General features: G+C 33.7%; 1 protein-coding gene across 14 annotated transcripts in view; it reads right to left on the bottom strand.

Moving 5' to 3' along the window:
- The window catches only part of NBEA (neurobeachin), a 471,232-nt gene that overhangs the window by 281,283 nt on the left and 168,613 nt on the right, over positions 1–21,336 (bottom strand). For 11 of the 14 annotated variants that reach the window (XM_033085485.1, XM_033085506.1, XM_033085530.1 and 8 more), the window contains 2 exons: positions 20,596–20,691; positions 8,379–8,817 (listed from right to left, as the gene is read on the bottom strand). In XM_033085485.1, the coding sequence (XP_032941376.1) occupies positions 8,379–8,817; positions 20,596–20,691 (535 nt within the window). The remainder of the gene's footprint in view (positions 1–8,378; positions 8,818–20,595; positions 20,692–21,336) is intronic. The other 3 variants (XM_033085567.1, XM_033085577.1, XM_033085586.1) reach the window with 1 other exon arrangement.

The following is a 21,336-nucleotide window of genomic DNA, read 5'->3' as shown; positions in this document are numbered from 1 at the left end:
GAAAAACAATTTTCCCCTCATATAAAGCCTAGTATTAGTGTCTGCTAAATTGGCAATACAATCACTGTGGAAGTATTTCCTATTTTACTGCTACTTTTCTAGAGATTAAGCTAAATTCAAGATCTTCCTCCTCATATTTAAACAGTTCAGTGGTCTTTTGGAGTGTCCAAAAGATCATCTAACTTTTGATAGCAAAGAGCACAGAACTTTATTTCCTGGATGCAATAGGATGAGTTTGATTTGGAAGGGACCCTTAATGAGTGTTGTTTAGGACTGAAATATAACTTCTATAACAAGAAGAACAAGGCTATACACATAGCTGGCACTGTTTCTATATGTCTAAATCATCACATTGGGATAGGTCAGGTGCTATTAAATAATAAATTATCAAGAAAAAACAAGAGAAACCTCTCTACCATAAGAATAGGGAAAATCAGTGAGATGACATCCTCCCAGACTGAAAGAAAATGCAGCTTTCTGACATGACATACATGGTGACCTTGTCAAAATGTCTCATTCCTACTGATAAAACAAAATACAGTGAGTGCATACAAAATAACATCTAGATAAAGCAGACAGAAAAACTGTGTGAACAATACAACAGAGTGGTCAAAAATGTGCAAAACAATAAGAGGGACAGCAGAACATGAAAGGTGAAAGAGAATGACTGTCCTTCAAATAAAGAAAGTCTTCTTGTAACCAATCTAACCATTCCAACAGCACACAGTGAAAATAAAAAAAAAATCAGACTTATGAAAGAAGTATTATAACTGGGCATAGTATGATTTGAGGAATTAATTTACTGTGATAGATGCCTTATATGTATCTGTCAGGCATTCAGGTTTTTCTTTCATGAACAGAAATATACAGACTAGAAGAAAAGGTTATATACACTTCTGTATTTCATTTTAGGTCTTGTTTTGTAAAACATTTCAGACTTCTAAAATGTTCCAAACTGGCCCACAGTTGTCCAAATCATGGTTTCAAATGATTCCAAATAATTTAGTCAGAAAAACTTAGTAGTAATTGTCTATAGCAACTGATTTTATTTCTGTGTTCGTTGGGTCGTGCACAATTCTAAATATACCTGTGGCTCCTAATCACTGCTCTTTTACTTTGAGTGTCCTTTATCAGTTTTAAACCTGAGCCTGAAGTCATCGTAATTCATATCATGCTTAAGATGAGTGTTGTTGATTCAACCCCCATACTACTTATGCATTGCTGGATCATTAAATAACCTCAGCAAATAGCTACAGGATTCTTCTGGGGTTTGGAAATTTGCATTAAATAACAAGATAGAAAATAATGTCATTAATGCATTGAAATGCAAAAAGAGAAAATGGAAATTAAAAAACTCCACCACTTCCTCAAATTGACTTTACTTAAATATTTAGCTACACAGTGCTGGTGACAGACAAATCAGGTTATACAGCTCTATATTTTCTCTTTCTCTGTAATTCACATTCTGTATCTCTTCTCCATTTTAAAATTTAAAGGCTTTCCAACTTAATCACTGTGGTCAACATAAAGGTCAGAGATAAGCCTTCAATACTGCATGTCTTGAGCTACCTATCTGAGCAGCAGCAATTAAATTAGAATCACTTTACTCTCTTGTGGGATATGTGAAACCTCTTAAGGTTGAATTAATATTCTTGCTCCTCCTCTCCTCCCCCACAGCAGCAGAAAGCACGAGGATTTTTCAAGCTTCCTTCAAAAGGCAGCACAGACTTCAGGCAAGTTTTTCATAGAATTGCTCTGTGTCAAAAAGCAACTTCAGAGGTTTCAGAAGAAATCACATTAGAAAGTGGGTGGCAATTTGTCTGCTATATTACACGCTACCTTGTTCCTACAGCTAGATTAACTTAATCTCTGAAAAGAAAGCTTAATATTTCTTCTCTGAAAGCTATTTATATTGGCCATATCTCTGTACATATCTAGACCTTTATGAAACATTTATACTGTTGTTTATCCCTTGTTCTTTCCAATTCCACCCCCTGACTCAGACCTAAGCCTGCAATGTTAGTATGTAATAACAACATATTCTGAATCCTTCTTTAAACAATCTTCTATTAACCTGACTGCATTAAGGTAAGATACATCTGATACTAAGGAGGAAAGGTTTAACTCAGAGTAAACAGCCATGGAGGAAAAAAAGGGAATTAAAAAATTGTGAGGCATACACATAAGTTGTAGACAAGATATGGAAGGCTCACAGAAGGATATAATTTTTGGGACTTGTACAAATGAAATATTTGTGCTGAATATCCATGTATTACGGATTATTTCAATCATCGGATACTAGACATGCACCAAAACCTCCAAATCTTCAAGTACATGAAATTATGCTAATCTATTAAACAAAAATTACTTGTTTCTAACTAGAAGGAAGCAAATCATCTCAGGTGTGGTTTTAGGAAAAGGACATGAAGAGCATTAATCCCCACTCTGGGATCAAGCAGAGGAGTAAGGATTTATTCACAAAGAAATTCCAACCCCTGCATCCAGGATAAATTACTCGAAGCATCTGAAATAATCTAAAATACTGACAAGATAAAAGGAAAATTTTAAAAGCTAAAAAAAATAATTATCAAGAAAGATTAATGGTCTTGGCTAAACAGAGAAATGGGAAATACTGGAAGTTTAATAAGTTTGAAGAAACTGAATAGAATCTAAGTGAACATGTGATGTATTGAATGTCAGGAACATCATCAAATATAGGAAAAAACCAACAAAGAAACAATCCATATGAAGTATAAATGAGTATGGATGAGGAACCTAATCCTGTATATATGTTAGAAAAAAAAAGGTAAAGCTACAAAGCTGCAATCAGTCCTGTTAAAGAAGGCATATAGGGTAAAAAGCAAGACAAAAATGCAGCACAATTTTCATCTCTATAGCCAGTGAATTATATTAGAGTAGGGAAATGCTGGTTTCTCCTCATCAACTTCAGGCCAGATATACCTAGAGTTCCACATACATAAATAAGAAAAGACTCACAATACAGAGGTGATAAGAGGAGTTTTGAAAGAGCTGTGTATAGATTGCTAAATGATAGACATGAGGAATGTGACTACATCCTGATGAAAATAGAGGGTTAATATACCAAATTTTGGTTGACTCAAACTTATTAATAAATTTAGGATGATTTTTTTTTTCCTAAACAAACAGCTGAGGTAGTGATGAGCTTTCCCTTTGTTTTTTATTATATTTACTAAATGAGTGACTAAGGCACTCTGCAGGAATACAGACACTGCAACTTCAGCCCTTTTCTCTAACAGGGTCTGAAACCATACCTCATTCTCTGGAGTGTATTTTTATTTCTGCCTTCGAAAAATAAATTCTAGAGAAGTTGCCAAGTATTTTCTTTGGCCAGTCTCCACTGCACAAAGATACTGAAAATTACTGAAAATTAAGTGAACTAGCACCAGATGAATCCTTTAATTCCCACACTACTGATAGGTATTTCATTCATACATTCACACTCTACTGTGACATCCAAAGTAAAGGGGACATGTATGAGACCTGACTGGATCTCACAAGCTGTCCACCTTTTCTAGCACCTGGCCCCAAGGTCCTTCTTTTAGGAAAGAAAAAACAAAACAAAAAAACAACAACAAAAAAAACCCCTGCAAAAATCTAAACTAAAATACTTCAAAGATGTGTTCTCCAAAATATTCCCAAATATGTTCCTAAAGACTTCACTGAGTAGGTAAACTAAGCAAACTCATAATCTTCCAATTTATGAAATGATAATGGATTAAAAGGAAATCACATCTTTAATAGCAGCAAAAAAACTGATCTTCTAATTTCTAGGAACTCAAGATTTTCTGCTTATGCAAGCATTCTTCTCATTGAAATAATTCTAAGAACAGAAAAGAGATATAAATTATACCTCAGTTTGAAAAAATAATAAATGAGACATAAAACCATAAGCACTCTCAATTTCAATAATAGGACCATCTAAGAAATCTCTACTAGAAAAAAGTAGAGAGGAACGAGTGTAAGTTTCAAAATACAATACTGAGTAGAATCACAAACAAATTCAAAAACCATAATGATCTAGATTGCATTTAGTGGAAGCATTGTAAATTGACCAAAAAAAAAAAAAAAACAAGAAATCCCCAAACTCTAAAAATCAATAAGAGGGACTGAATTTTGTCAGACAAAAGATGAGAAGGCAAAAAGGAATTATTGGTGAGTTATGCTCCATTAGTTGCAAATTTAGGTGAAATAACCCTTTGTGTTTGCTTCTAAAAATGTCAACCTGGGTGTCATTTTCAAGAAATTCAGTCTGACGTTAAAAGACATGTCATAACTTTGAGGATCCAGGCTCCTGTGTCCCAGAAATCTGTTTATATAGCTCATAATGTAATTACAGCTACCTTAAGACAGATGAGGCAGAAGGCTGCAATATATTGAAAACTAATTGAAAAATGCAGTTGTCCAGAAGCACTTGTGGGGAAGAGGTCTCTGAAAAGCTGCTCAAAGCTTCAGAGTTTGAAGTGAAATTTTTGATGTTGTCACTCTCAATCTATTGAAGAGCTGACAGACAATCAAACCCGTCTGGCTGCCTGGCAGCTCATTTTGCTGGCAGGTGGCAAACAATTAGACACACCAATTTGTGCCTCCTGATGACATTAAAGCATGAAACTAAGTTGTATGCAGGGCCTAGTGATTTGTGTGAAAGCATTTCAAAAATAATACTCTTTGCCGTGGCAACTCATTTCAGACTGCCACCTCCCATTACGGCTTTGAGTGGTGAAGACGACAGACTTGAGTTACGTGTGGCGCAAGGCCGCTTCTGTTCAATCCGTCATCAGTGCCCCTCGAGACCTCAATCCCCTCTTTTCATCAATATCACCTCATCATTTACATTTGATAGCACTTGAACTGCTGCATACATTAGCTGCACACAGTTCCCATTTGATAAAACATGCTGGCCACTTTTTCTGCTTTTATGTTTCACTTATGACTACGCAAATTCCACGGGAGAATGCGCGGTAGCCTGTTACAAAATGACTCTTATGGACACATTAGCAAAGTACAATTAAAAGAACATGCAGAACAAAACACGTTGTATTCAATGCTAAAATATAGTTCTCAATTTCAGTTCTATTTAGAGGAGTTTACATGGTTTTTACCTTCATCTGTGATCGTAATTAAACAAAATTACCTCAACTGTTCTTTTGCTAGGCACTCAAACATCCATAGGAAAAAAAAAAATCTAGCCTCACAAGGAGTATCTTCAGATTAATGTGAAAAATTCATTTCTCTAACCTAGATTTGCTTATAAGTATGGAATCACCGTGCTTATCTTATAAAACCTGAAACAAATAGAACCTGACAAAACAATACACTCTATTGCTCATGGTTCTCCCCAGGGACAATACAGATGACCAACAGCCACATTGCTCAGTGAAGTACCAAAAGCTGCATAAACTGCAGCAACATAAGAGCCTACAAGAATATGGTTTACAAGCATAATTTTGGCTTAGAAAAAACCCCAAAACAGTTTCTCTTATTTAACTGTTATTATGTATTATTTTCACAATTTCATTTACATGATCAAGTACGGAAATTCAATCCTGCTGTAATTTTTTTTCCCCAGTTTTTCAATAGTTATTGGGATACTACAGGAAATAAAAATGTTCAGAAATCACCACTAGGTAAATTTCATGCTTCTTTCTCCATTAATACATAAGTGTGTTCCATTATTATTTCAATATACTATTCAAGGTTTTTTCCCCCCTAACCCTTGTTTCATCCCCCATGAAAAGTTACAGTTATCTGAATCTGCTCCATCTTCATAATTTGGAAAAGTGACACCATCACCAGCCACATCTTGCCTCCAAAAACTGTCTCAGTGGTCAAGTAAGAACTCTGGCAATATGAAAAATCTGCACAGAGGAATACTTACTTGAATAGTAGGCATCATTCAATAATGCAGCCATGAGTGGAACCTGACAGTTGAGGTCTCATGGGCTAAGAACATCTGTATTTTTATCAAGACATCCACAGTTCAAAAACATTCGTTGAGTTGAATAAAAGAATGTAACATTTCCCAATCTGCTGGACTTGCCTGAAACTGTCATCTTTCCCTTCATAACTGACTAAAAGTCATCATCTACCTCACTCACCAAAATCAGACAGTAGGATCATTTTTTTAAGAGAAAAAAATCACCAAAACACCAAAAAATTATGTAAAAGTGAATCCTTTTGCCTAAACTTCAACCATTATTCATTTATTTTTTTTCCTGAAGAAATGAACAATTCCAAAGGCTGACAAGTACAATGTATGCTACCAAGATACAAACACAGTGGCGCACTTTGTACAGGAAATAATGAAATTCGGTTGGCAGGGTAACAGGTCAGGGAAAAACAAAGCACTAAACTCATTAGTTGCTAAACTTATTAAGTATGAAACATCTATCAAAACTTATAAACTTTAGACATGAGGTACCTCTTAAATAATTCAATAATTTTATATTATCTACTACTTCTGATGATGTTCAAAAAGGTACAAGCAGTCACATTGTTGCAAGAACAATTAAATGGAAGTGCTCACATTAAATAAGGTTACGGGCAACCAACTTCAAGCCCTTGGAGTTTTTAATGCTTTCTTATAGAGCTATAATTTAGAAGTGCACCGTGAAATTCATGTCTTCAATCACCTTGATGTCAAGTTCCCTCTAACAATGACAAAGACATCTCATGAGGTGATATGTTCCTTTTTAATTTAGCTGTCTGGCATTTTGTGAATAAACCACAGCTCTCAGAAGGAAATATTTTTCTTATTAACCCAGGCAGAAATTTAGATAAAGTTACCTTTTTGGTGATTATAGTTAATGTGTGATTATTTCTACATGTAGCATGATGTTTTATATTGCTTAATGTACAAGAATGCATTCTGGAATATGGTGGTTCCTCAAAGAGAATAAGAAAAAATTCCTAATAGTATAGGAAGAAAAAATATTTTTCATCTCATATAAAAATCAATCTAAAATAAAAATATGCAGATTGATGAACTAAAAAATCCAAAAAACAGAAGTAAACAAAAAAACTTGATGAAAAAGCTCTTAAAAGAGTTTTCTCTAAAAAAGTCTTAAGACCTAAAATATGATTAGAAAAAAAGATCTATTCATTGCTTCTAAAGTATATTTCACTTTTCCTATCTTTATAAAACCATCTTTCTTACAACAGGCACTACCTGACAGTTAATTGAATTATTTCAGAAAAACTTCCTCACAACTTATATATAAAGAGACAAAAAGACATCAGATTTCCTATGGCCCTCCAAATGGAAACATACTTCATTTTTATTCTCTAATTCTGACATATCTTCTTGCACTTTATTGTTTATGTCATGTTGAAAACATTGCATAGTATTTTTCTTAAGTCTTAATGAAGATATTTGTGATTTTTTTAGGTTTTCTGTAAATACAGATTTTTAGATTTTTTTCCTCATAAATCACAATATAACTTTTTCTGCAATTTTTTAAAATTTCTTTCAGTTTTTTACTTCCTGTCCCTACCTGATAAACTAATATAGTTTTAAGCTTTCAAGACATATCTTAAATTATCTTTAAGTCTTGATTCAATTTTTAGCAGTTTAAAAACATTTTTATGAAGAAACTGAAAGGATGGAAAATGCAACCACATCAACACTCACAAGACTTAGTTCTAAACTCACAATGGTCTAAACTGCTGGAAGGATGCTGAGAATTGCACAACACAATTTCTCTATTCAGGCTAACTGAGAGGAGCTGGACATTTAAAGGCAAGTATATTCATTAGAAAATAGGAAGATACAGCCCAAGGAAAAAAACAAAGGACTCTGTGGAAATGTTCATGAGTTTAGTTTTAAGCACTAACTTCTGAGCTTTACAACTTCTGTTGCTTGAAGACCTGAAAGGAAACTGGTTTCTACCATGACCAAGCAAACAATTTGCCATGGTCAAAGCATTTCAGTGCCAGAAAACAGTTCAATGATGGATCCAATTAAGATTTAAGCCTTTGAAAGAATATTCAACTGAATTTCTGCACAATCTGCTCTGTATCAGCAGACATTACCCCTCCTCCCTCCCGCAAAAGAGCCATTTTAAAGAAAAAAAAAGGTTTTATTGCACATATATTTCTTTGCAACAGGCTTGTTTTCCAAGTACTTCATAGAGTTTTATTCACTGTTAACAGAGAAAAGCAAGGTGAATTACTTTTGTCTATGCTACAAGGTCTGTTGGTAATGCACAAAGGGAGACATAGTGCAGCTGTTTTTAACATACTCTAATAAAAACCGATTGTAGAATAACCTTCTTGAAAAAATAAAAGCCCCTCAAACTTCTGAATTACATCAATATAAAATAATGAGCCCAACCATGTACCTGTCAAATGAGTGAAATTGCATGGGAAGAATAGCCTGAGCTTCTCTCTTCAGTGCAGGATCTGGGTAAGGGATTGGATCCGGGCCACATTCTGCAATTTCAACAGGGGCAGCCACAAGACTTTTCAGTATTTCTTTGACATTGATTCCTTTACTTTGGCTGATACTGGATATTGATGATGCAGGTTTCAGAATTTCACTGGGGCTTTCTGTTAAGCTCTCCTGAGATTTCTTCACTTCTGAAGACAAAGTAGACAACAGCTCACTCATAGCATCAGGACCTGTACTGGTCTCCAAGTCTGTCCCATTCAAAATATTGGGCATCTGTTCATCTCCAATTCCAGAATCTGTATGAGGAATAGAACTTTCCAGCTGGATATCTTCAACCGGTGTTGGTGTTTCTTTATCTTTGATATTTTCTGGAAATACAGTTGGTGTGTCTGCAGTGAAATAGAGATTATGAACAAAATTTACTTTGATATTCTCCTCTAAAAATATGATAATAAAGTTTTATATTACAGAAAGGTGTCAGAAAGACCAAAGTCATGGTATTTTAAACCTTAAGAACTCATTCTACATAGAAAACATTTTACCTTCAACAGCTGTTTGGTATACAGACAGACTTGGAAGAGGGAGCCCAAAATTGCATTATACAAATTCAGTGACATTTAGAAACTACAGTACACTACTCACACAGTAATCAAGCAGTAAAATACTGCCAGCAAAAGCAACATTAAAAATTACACCTATCAACTACAGAACTGAATGTTCCTTGAGTCTACAGAAGGGAAAATTGCAATCACTTATGCTTTTGGATTACTGTAAAATTTAGTCTTTTGTATTGCTATCATCAAATATTAAGCTTGCAATCAAAAGAAAACTGCTAGACAATTTGTCTGCTTTGTGTTTTGTTCAAAATCTGAATTAACATGCATTTCTACACACATATAATTGCATTGAATATAGATTAATTTATACATAAAGGAAAAAAGAAGTGTTAGTCTTGATTTTTTAGATACCTCTTTTCCCACAAAAGATAAAATTCTATAATTCAGGAAAAACTAATGAACAAAATTAATACAGCTTCATAGAGATAGGCAAGTGAAATCTGTTGAGTTTGGAACATTTCCAGATTGAAAAGGATTCTACAACATCTTGTAACCGAGAAGACCATACCTCTATTAATTACTTCAGTTGAAACACACAAAATCTTTATTTAGTAAGAATAATTTGCTATGCTTAGATAAAAATCAGGTAGAGTTGTGAGTAACTTATATATTCATACTTCTGGTTATAGAATAATAAACTGTGGCTTTTTATTGACAAAATGCTTTTTTAGTTTACTTTACAACTACATTATTTTCATTAGATTACTTTTCTTGATTATAAAATTTAGCCATCCTATGTATGGAATAAGAACATGTATGAAAAAAGAGCCACTTGTAATGGCTCTGATAGAGTGGAAATATTTTATAATGTATTTGAATGAAGCTGTGTTACAAAAAAAAATGTGCTTCTGAAATGTAACTTTAATAACAATCTCATAATTCCCTATTGATTTTTTGGGGGCAGTCAGGTAAAAAAAAATAGCATATAGGCATAAATATGGGTACATGCATGTGCACATAAAAAAAAATCTGTAAGAGATTATTTATGTGTTTGAACTAATAGTCATGTAAACCTCTGCATATGTACAAGTATTATGAAAAAACAGAAGAGGTTTTTAAATAGATGGAGCAGAATCATCCATTATAAAGCAGCATTGTTTTCTTCTTTTAACAGCCATAAACACTGAAGCCACTTCCTCCTCCTTTTTCTCTTAAGTGCCTTAAACACATCTTATCAAATAGATATGAGCTCTTCTTTGAGAAGCAGGAAGTAGAAACTGAATTTATGAGCTGCATCAAATGCATTTAGCATCTGCCAGGTCAGGAAGCAGAAAGATCCGTATCTACTTAGTACTGCCTATATTTGGCACAGAAAGACATCTGATCCACAGAATGATCCTAATGAATTTTCTGCTTGTCTCTTTAAGGGAAGAGGCGAAGGGAAGATTAGTGCTGGACAGCCAGTAAAGCAGGTTGTTGCCCATGAAATGTATAGTGAAAAAAATGGCATAAGGCTCCATTATTATGTAAATGAAAAGAGGGCCCTGAAAAAAGATGATGGTCCACTACATAGTGAAGTTAGGTTACACCCAACCTCAATTTTCATTAAGGTCAACAATGCTGAACAGAAAACTAATGACAGAAAACCTGATAGAAATACAGTTTTGGAAAGTTAACTACCTTGAGTAAACCAGAAGAAAGCTTTTAACACATTAAAATCTGTTATAATAAACTGACTCCAAGCCAATTTTGAAAGAAACATCCATTATATTACTGGTCTAGGGGAAGGCACTTTTGCCAAACAGATGACTGGAGATAGTAACACATCACTAGAGAAAACCATACAAGGTTTTTCTTTTTAAGAGACAGGAAAAAAAGATTTGGACAACTGCAAACCTTCAGAAAGCAAGATTTCAGGATGAATTTTGAGGTAAAGAATAGTAATGGAATGCAAGGAGATAGATTAAAAAATGGCTTTCTTAAAAGAGCTTTTAAAACACTTATAGTTCAGAGAAAGTAAGGGTCAATGTAGTAAATTCAGTAAAGAGTTGTCACAACAGATTGTAATTTAGTCATGAGACCCTGGAAATAATTAAAATGGGGGAAAAGAAACTGGCTAAGAAGAAACCATTATTACTTTAAAAGGAAAAGAACAACCCATCAGACTGAGAGAAACTACCATGGAAGCTATTCTGTTCAAATTTTTAATAAAGATTTCAAGTAGAAACATTGTGGTGAAATTTGCTGATGCTAAAATTATGAGGTACAAGTAATGGTCACAGAAGCACGATTATAACTGTAATGCCAGCCGTATGTGGCAGAACTGAAAATTGCATTTAATTGTGAAAAGCAAAATTGTATCTAGTGAAGATTACAGAGCTTCCCATTATAACTGAAAGTCATCTTCTGTAAATGACTGAAGATAAGGGCTTGGGTACATAGTTACAGGGTAACAATATAGTACTCGCATGGAAAAGGCAAATGTAGCTCCAAACTTTATTGAATAAATAGTTCCTGAAACAGCTAAGCATTAACAGCATTAGAGAAGGCTGGGGAAGGATTCATTATAAAATACTGTGTACACATTTATATTTGAGAAATGTGGAAGTGCCACTATGGAGATAGATAGCGCTCTACTGTTGCAGAAAAGAGTTTGGCTAACATAGTTGTTATACAACAGATATCACAAGAAAAACAGTGAAAACTCACCAGAAAAAAATTTTAGTTTGGAAAGTGACAGTCATCAATACATAATTAAGGTTAAGCAAAAGCTTTCCAGTCAGCATAGCAAGTTAAAAAAATAGAACTAATTTTGAGATGTTATAAATAAGACTGTGTTTAATTACTCATCAGGTGACTTGCAAACCTTTGCTCCCAAATGACAATTAAATGCTGGGAGGTCTGCATCATTTGAAACTAAAAATGGAAGTAAAATTATATTTGTGGACAAAAAAATTCAATATTGCATACCATAAAGTACATAATGCTAATTGACAGGCTTTAGGGCAAAAATCTCAAATTGAGTTATTCTATATTCAGCAATTGTATGGATATTTGATTTCCACAAAAATCAGATTTGTATCATTACTTTTCTTGCTGCGTCTCCAATAGCTAATACAAATACGCTGCACTAAGCCAATTCATCTCAGTCTGATTTATCATTATAAATAACAATATCTAAAAACTACTAAGTTGAGTGCATTAACTCTAATTTTTAAAACATCAAACAAGCTAAATCAGTAAGAATTTAAAAGGTTCAATTTACTTTTTCTGTCTTAAGAAAAAATAAATTTAGAACTGATTAGATTCTTAACTGCCTTTCAGATAAGAATCCTAGTAAATTAGGATGTGCTAAATCCACACATATATGGCTGAAAAGATGTATTATAAGACCTTGTTGATCAGCATTATTATTACTATTATTATTTCAGGTAAATGATAAACTTCTTAGCATAGGTCACAAACCTGACCAGTTTTAGTTATAAAACTGCATATCCATAAGTTCTGTTCTATATTCTTTTAAACCATGTCCTAGCATTTCTGCTGCCCTCTGAACACAGAAATAAATACTGCTTCATAAAGTGATTCAGAAAAATCTTAAAACAGAAACATCTATTTTTTAATAAAAATCCTAAGTACTTAAAGCAGGTGAGCAAAATGGTAAACATGAACAGAAGCAAAGCCACAACTGATTGCATCTGTCCATGTTCTAACACTGTGACAGTAAGACACTAAATTTTCAGCAAACCTCATCAGTTTTCTACAGCACAAGGCCATGTCAGTAGACAAAGCAGAATCATTACTAGATCTAGTGATCTTAACCCTGTCAGAAGCAGGCAGTTGGAAGCCAGATGCCTCCTTCTTACTGTTTTTCATTCTAACTAATGAGTTCATCTACTACATTATGGGAAAAATATGGGCCTAAGTTAACTAAATGACATATTATATATCTGGTGACCTCATCCGTCACGCTCCTTCCCTAAAATATCTTGTTTGCTTGTGATTTATGAAGTGTATTGTAATTGTTTTAACCTACTGAGTTACCTAAATAGCTCTTGCACTGCTTCCATATGGCTAAAAAATACAACTTGCACTCCCCCTGTTTATTAACCTAATAATGAGCCATTTCATATGTAAGATAAATACACACAATTTTGCCATTATAAAAAATGATGACACAAATCAAACTTATAATATGTATTTACTTTTAAAAGATGGAAAACTTAAGTGTGATCTTCTTGCTTTTTTCATATTGTTAAACCTCACTATTAGATAAAAATGTGCTGACATTTTTCAAAAGTAAGATCAATGGAAATGATTTTTTTAATTGCTTACTACATGGTTGAAAAAATACTGGGAAATAATGCTCTCCCAAATCATTGTTAAATTTATGCTGTGAACAATAGTCAGTGGAAGGATTTGGGTAATCTTGATATAGAATTTGCCACCACCTTTGTCTGCATTTGCACTGAAAAATTATTGAGTTGTTTTCTGCATAGCCATCTTTTAGCACTGGTGATAATCTTAACTGTTGCCTTCTATAAACCCTTTGTCGTTTTCTACAGACCCATTCCAAGTAGGCAGTGATATTACAGCTTCCTCCATAGATGGAAGAGTCAACTAATCAATTCCTAAACTCTAGGCCATAAAAACAGCCCCCACAAGAGCAGTCCACTAATTTTCATGTGTAAGAAGCAGCACAATTAAACTGAGATGAGAAACTAAGTATGGGAACAGAATGAAAGAGTAATAAGGATCTCATTGAAAAGTAATTGAGAGAAGTTAGCAAGAACAGACTTGAAATACAAATGTCGCTGGAGGTTGAGGCACAACAGTGGGGAGAATCCCCCTAAAAGAAGCATTAAGATTGCAAGCTGCTCTCTATCTGCTACTCAGGGCCTTCTCTTCTGTTGGCATTTCTGTTTTGTCACAGTTACATGCAGACCAGAGTAAAAATCCCCTTTTATAGTGATCCTGATCACGGCCCAACCATGTAAAATTTACTCCTTTTGGCAGCTCGGCTGGTATTAATGTTCATGTAACTTTGCATTAATAGGCAAATTTGGTCATATCCTACTGACAGACTTCATGAGGTTCTGTTATTTCTCAGGGAAAGCAACATGAACCCTGATAACAGAACTCATTTGCTGTTCTAAAATACATTTAAACAAGTTTCTTTGTAAATTGTATTATTAAAATCTGAGGGAAAAGAGCCTGGCTTAAGGTTACAATTTTCCATTCTTTCACTATCAGTCTTTGTATCTACAAACACAAATGTATCTACAAAAACATTTGATAAATGCAGCCTGCATTTAGCCTGTATCTGTTATTTAGCCAACATATTTATCTAGGTTTCAGAAATTCCTGCCAGACCAAACACTGTCCCTTTCCCTCCACAAGGACAGCAATGCAGCAGTGCAGATTCAGCTGTCGAGCAGCATGCCAGCCTGCTGTTACATGTGCACACGAAGCGGTGGAAGTGGAGAACATGCCATAGCAGCCTCTGGCTGGCAAGAGGAAAAGCCACAAATAGGATACCTCAGGGCTCTGATACGTGTGGGTGAGGGCAGAAGGAACACAGCTGAAAATGAAGGTAATCGGGAAGGTCAGACAGGAAATATTCTGGGGTGGGTTGGCAATTGGAAGGGCACAGATCTTGGTACAGGAGATTTAAGACAGAGGGTTGGGAATTTTCTTTTTAGCCAGAGTGGATTTGTGAGAAAGGATGTAGCTGTCAACCAGGAAAAGCAGAGAGGCACTGAAATCGGAGAGGAATAGAGCAGGACACAGTTAGGGTGGAGAAAACAAGATTGGGAAGTGATTGAAGAGGGCAGTTGTCATCAGCAAGAGTTCACAGATGGACATGTGCAAGTGCATGTCTTCTCTTTTTGCTCACTGGCAATTTCTTGTATGCGCTGAAATTCCTCAAAAGTCTTATCATTTGTTTCTTTCCCTGCAGTCACTAAGGCAGGCACATAGGGCAGTTCTTTCTACCTTGACCATAGAAAGGAAATTGAAAGAGCCGTTTATGACAGACACAACCTTCTGATCTGTTTAGGCAATGTCTTTAATCTTCTTTATATTTAGAATGTCTTAATTCTTCTTTACTAATCAAAGATCTTTCACTCAGTGTTTGATGGATAAGACATCAGTCTGATTGATTACCTGACTGCCAAACAAAATGTCAGCAGTCTTAAACCAAAGCATTACCAAGATATTAACTAAAAGATAGAACAAAAATAAGACAATGAGCAGTCATATTAAAAAAATATTAGCTTTAGAGTAAACCAGGTATTTACATTTTGAAACAAAACCCAAATAGAAATTAGGAATAATATGAATATGTTTTTTTCCATATGTGAATTTCCCTATTTTTTTCAGTTTATGTTTTTATTCATTTGTTTTTTATTGTGTAAATTCAAACCCACAAAATTAAAAAAACAATTATTTTAGAGGTACTTATGATAATATCTGTATTTCTGATGCATGCTGAGAAAGAGGGTGGTTTTGTAATTAGGGATTTCTTAGAAAAGAAATTTTTAAAAAAATCTCTCGTTACAGCATCCAGCAACAAAAGTTAACAGTGGGGCACAGAGCATGTTCTATATAGACAATAAAACATATATGAAAACATTTTGGTTTAAGCACTACTTTTAAAAAAACTAGAAGTTTTTAAAATGACTTTTTAAACATCTGTAATTTGTAGAAACAAATGAAAATAAATACTGATGTTGCTTACAAAAATCCCTATTACAACTGCTTGATGCATACATAACGACTGATCAATTAATACTGAAATATATATGCAAACATCTTCTATGATGCCTTAAGTAGCTGGTAAAGGGCAATAAATAATAGATTAAGATGTATTCATTACTATCTAATGATCTTCAAATGCATGTCTTTTCAGATGCAGTTGGAATAAGGAGCATATGTTTTATCAGAAGAACAGTATGATTATGTTAGCAGCAGGCAGAAATTCAATAGAATTGGAATTTTATTATAATCATGATTATTACCCATATTCCTTATAGCATTCTCCTTTCTTGGTAACATATATACAACTAGATTTTGAAGAGGATGGAGACATGAGTTTTGTCAGCACTTCCTGAGGCAAAACATATTTTCACAATGAAAATTAATACTTTAGTCCATTTTGCATACTTAGGCTGTTATCCTTATGCAAAATAGTTTAAAAATAGCCTGGAAATCTCTGTGTTACTACACTAGAAATACAAACAACAGTGTGCAATTCCCAGAGTACTATATACCTAGGAGACCTGAAAAACTGGATACTTGTCTTCAAAGAGAAAGCTGTTTCTGCAACCTTTTAATATAGTTTGTTCTGTCAAGAAAGATAAATCAATAGCTTCCAGTCCATCTTCACCACATACCTTTAAGAAATCTATTAAATTAGAGTGCTTTGGGAAAAATACAGGCAGTGATAGCAAGGGAGTGGAAAAGTCAATCAATTTTTGATAGAAGATTCTGATAACCTACATACTTATTTGCTTCACACAATATATTATAAGCTGAATTCCACCGTTGCCATGCTTTCATTTCTGAAACACTCCTGAATAATGCAAATGGAAACATCAATTTTCAACAGAAAATATCTATTCATTACTTGGTTAACATTAATTGTGTTCTCAGTAATTAACAAGATGACAGCTGAAGTGCAAAAAGGGGAAAAAAATCACATTTTTCTACTGTTGGAGATGTGGAAACACTGTTGAGAGGAATAGTCCAATAAACATTCAAGGTAAGCAAGGACACCTTCAACAGCAACCAGAAGTGAGAAAACTCATTTCAAGTGATCCTGGCCACTATAGCTAAATCTACTTGAAATTGGTAGCTGTAATTTGAAGAGGTTACTCAGTTTTACATGGGAAGGCTTATTAACAGAAGATACCATGCTCCACTATCTCTCCTCTTTTTCTGATGAAAAGGTATTTCTCTTTCAAAATATGTAATGATTACCCTCTGCCTGGTAAGAGAAAGGGATGCCTTCAGTTTTTCTGTCTCTAGGTCCACATCTTACAGACATAACAAAGATATTTTCATACCAGTTTTGGGAAAATATCTTTATCAAAGTGGAGAAATCAACAGAGAACAAACCAATATTATCTAAGCTATTACAATTGTTCCCATTTCAGAAACGAAAATTTTGGCATTTTATGCTACGTTCACAAGGGTAGTTGTTACTAACAAGTAAATAGACGCTAATATATCTTGACTAACACAGTTATATCTATGAACATATATGTAAAAAATCATCAATGTGGATGGAAATATTACCAAGAAACATGGATTAAGTGCCTGACATCAAAGAATTTTATTCCAGCTTTTGTTATAAACCAGTGTTTGTTCCTGGAGTTTGGTGAAGCCATGTCACAGGAGTCAGGATTGATCTGACCAAGACAGATGTCTACAATGACAACTGTAGTGAAGAAAGACAGATATTTCTAGCGACCAGTAGATCTCGAAGCAGGTCAGATGAACTGTATCCCAATTGTGCCTCAACCTCTCTTCACCTATTTTTAAGGGAGATGAAGATGACTAGCTGAAATACCGATTCCCTACTAACATTTTCCAGAAAGTAGAGCTCATGCATGACTGAAGATTCCGAGACAAAACCCTGAAAATCTAATACAGTTTTGGCCAATCATTTCTAATGCCATTCACATCTTTACTAAATCTCCCTATTTAATTTATTTAATTAATTGCATTTTAATTAAATAATTATTTGGAATTATGACCCAGAAGAAGTAAGCCTGCAGCATTTGCTTCTGTAAGAGTGTGTTTCTCAGGCATCCTTCAGATGCAAAAGTTCTGATCTGCCATCTCCCTTGAGACTCTGGTAACGAATTCCTTCAAAGTGTAATGCTCTATCTGACCTAAATTGAAGAGAGAGAACTCTCTCTTAATTTTGCAAGATCTGCTTTTTCTGACTACACGCTGACTAATTTAGAAGTACTGAAGACCCTTTAAAGTTATTGGAAACAAGGAGGAGAAACATAAGCACTTTCAACAAACTTATGATAAATCTACAGACACAGACATTTTTCTCTCCCCATGGATCAGGTTGGAACGAAAAAAAAGTCAGAGGTATAGAATGTTACAAAGAAATAATTATTTTTATTGTTATATGGTAGTCATGGACATAACTGCAATAGTTCTTCCTTCCTGGGTGAGACCTCTTTTCTTCAAGCAACATAATACCTAGCTAATGAGCAATATCTGAATAATGCTAAAAGAAACATTATTTTGCCATGTACAAGCATTTGTAAGTAAGGGTAGAATATATTTCCTTGCAAAATATATTTTAAGGTCTTTTATTTCAATACTTTTATTCATAAATAGTAATATTAATAAAGAAGCAATTTTTATTATGATAATGGAAGAGTTCCATATCAAATAAAATTATGTTTAAATTCTTTTACCCCACACTTGACACTAGCTGCAGGTACTCATAGGAAGCATTTGCTGATCACATAGTGTAATGTACCTGAGACAGATAGGGTCTCACACAGATTTAAATAGATTTTGACTAAAGATGTTGCCCCATATAAAGGAAAAAAAGATAATTAATAGTATCTCTAAGAAGAAAATCATTATCATAAATACTGGTAATATACCAAATTCTATCTTACCCTTTCCCTGGTAAGTATCCTGGTCACATAATTAGATTGTACTAAAAGTGGAGAAATGGTTTTCTTTTAAGGAGTCAATCCCTCTTCCTCAATTCATAGAGATCTTTTCCTGTACATTCTAACAATTATGACACAATTTGCTTGATAAACAAAGAAAAAATTCTTTATATCCATCTAGTGTCATATGGAATGAATAAAATATGCCTTCACTTCCAAGTAACAAATAAATTTCTATCAATTTTTAAATAAGTAAGACTTTGCTTTAAAAATGTGATGTTAATTTTAAAGGCTACATTAAACCACTCTGTATTAAGTAAAAATACCTTAAAATTTAAAATTATATTCAAATATTACATTTGCTACCAACATCTGAAAGCAAGACAGGTCATTAAAAAGAAACTAATTGGCTTATCTACTGGAATGAAGGATTCTCAAAACAAAATATGTTTTGACTTCTGGCCTTTTCTGATGGCATTTGCAAATTTTGTCATTTAACTTTTTGCTGATGTTCAAAATTGAAGAACTATGTTCACAATATAAAAAGTGGAATTCTTTTTCCTCTAACGGGTGAAGCTGTAAAGAATATGAGACTGAGACCTCAAAGTTAAAACCCTTAAGGATCTGATGATATCAACAAATAAACCACAGATAACATTTCTTTTACTGAATAATTTATTTTTAAAGTCAAATCACTTTTCTTTCTAACCTGCTCACACTTTTAATGTAGCTCTATTCAATTATTTCAAAACCAAAATTATTTTACTTGAACTAAAGGTAAAACAAGTACAATAGATAATATTATATTATATATTAATATCATATTGAATAATACAAAACATTTTCTTTTTAGTACGGCAGAAAATCCTATGAGCCAAAATCACAAACCCTGGTTTACACACTGTTAGAAATTAAAGCAATTTACAATATACATGCATGCACACATCAAAGCTCAAGAAATGACAGATTAATATAGTGATAGTTTAAGTTGATGTAATAAGTATTTTAACATAATATTCCCAGAAGTGACATATGCCAAGCATAAGTCAACTTATTCCTGAAGTAGGATGTTTAGTATTCTGTTCTTTATAAACTGGATGAATTCTAAATCTCTTATGTTTTTTATAAATTGGTCTTTTAAAATCTCACAGTATTGTACCAAGGACGTTTTCATCAGATTAAACTTTAAAAATTCTTTTACATTCTGTGTTTACAGCACAGTGCATACAAATAATTCTGGAAATGGACATGCAAACTTGGCTAAAGTTACATTCAGGTAATCCTCTCTATTTCAAGAAATGACAAAAGCTCCCCATGTTACTACCTTATAGAGTATCTATTAAAACATACAAACAAACAAAACAAAACAAATCAGGCCCAAAACATATAATAGTTGCTTTGGTAGAAAAATTGGTTTCCTTCAAGAGAAACACAGCACAGCACATTAAGTAACAAGCATAAAATAATTCACATACAATATCAGAGGTTTACATACCATCAAGAAGGCAAGAAAAAAGCGAGAAAGGAAGGCAAAAGAACAAGAAAAGATACAGGGAAAGGGAATACTACAAAACTACATTATACTTCATGTGGTATGCAATATTTTCTAGACAGGCCTGATTTTATTTTTATGGACTTAATATTGTAGCAGAATAACCACAAACCAAAAACATTCAAATTTTCCTATATCCATTCCCTTCTCCTGACTGTTTTTGGTTGTTTTTTATATTGTTTCCTTTTATTTATAATAATTAAAGATAATAAATTGTAGTAAAATTGGGAGAGAGATTTTCTACAAAAATGTAGGCAGGAAGTTAGTTTTAAAGGTATCATCAGGTCTGATCTCCATGTAACCTGAGGCGTATACTTATTTATCAACAGTAACATCACATTTAGTTCTTGAAGTGCATTACATTAAATAAGAACACCCAAACAGGTTAGGAGATGATGTTAATATTACCTTTGTAAAATGAGTGGGCAAAGCTCTGCTCAGGAATTAACTTGGCAAGGAATCCATGGTTCAAACTTGGGTGAGGGATAGATGGTATGACCACAACTGTGGAGAAAATCATGGAATCAAATGTGAGCCAGCTAGTATTCATGTGTGGCCTGGTCCACTGTGGATCCATGACAGATATCCTATCTCATTGAAACATGCAAATATGGTATTACCAACAAAAAAAAAAAACAAAACCAAAAAAACCCAAAGGCATTTCTAAAAGAAAAAAAACAATTTCTGTATCAAGAGATAGGAAACAGCATACCTATTATTTGGGCACTTCAAGAGTGACATTTACAGGGAAAAAGAGACACAGAAAGATAGATAGATAGATATATACAAGCAAATAGGCAAGACAATCATGGATGAAAGTAGCAGTTTCTTAGTTCAGAACCATAATATGAAATCAGGAAGGGAAAAAGAATTATAATTTCTCTTAATTGGCTACGTTCATGTAATGTTTTTAAAATGGGAAGACTACAAGCACATTGACTTCAGAAAATTATATAAACTTAGCAAATTAAAACATCACAATGAATCACAAAATAATGACTAAATGTGAATATGATACAAATTGGAAGAAAAATTCTATGAAGCATGAAAATTAGCAACTCCATAAATGAAGAAAGCAATTAAAGATCAATACAAGAACAAAAACATACACAAAAAAATTTTTGGACAAATGCAGCTCCTGTTTTCAAC

This window comes from Catharus ustulatus, chromosome 2 (genome assembly GCF_009819885.2).
Source record: "Catharus ustulatus isolate bCatUst1 chromosome 2, bCatUst1.pri.v2, whole genome shotgun sequence".
Taxonomy (NCBI): domain Eukaryota; kingdom Metazoa; phylum Chordata; class Aves; order Passeriformes; family Turdidae; genus Catharus; species Catharus ustulatus.
This window is presented reverse-complemented; position numbering and strand designations above follow the sequence as displayed.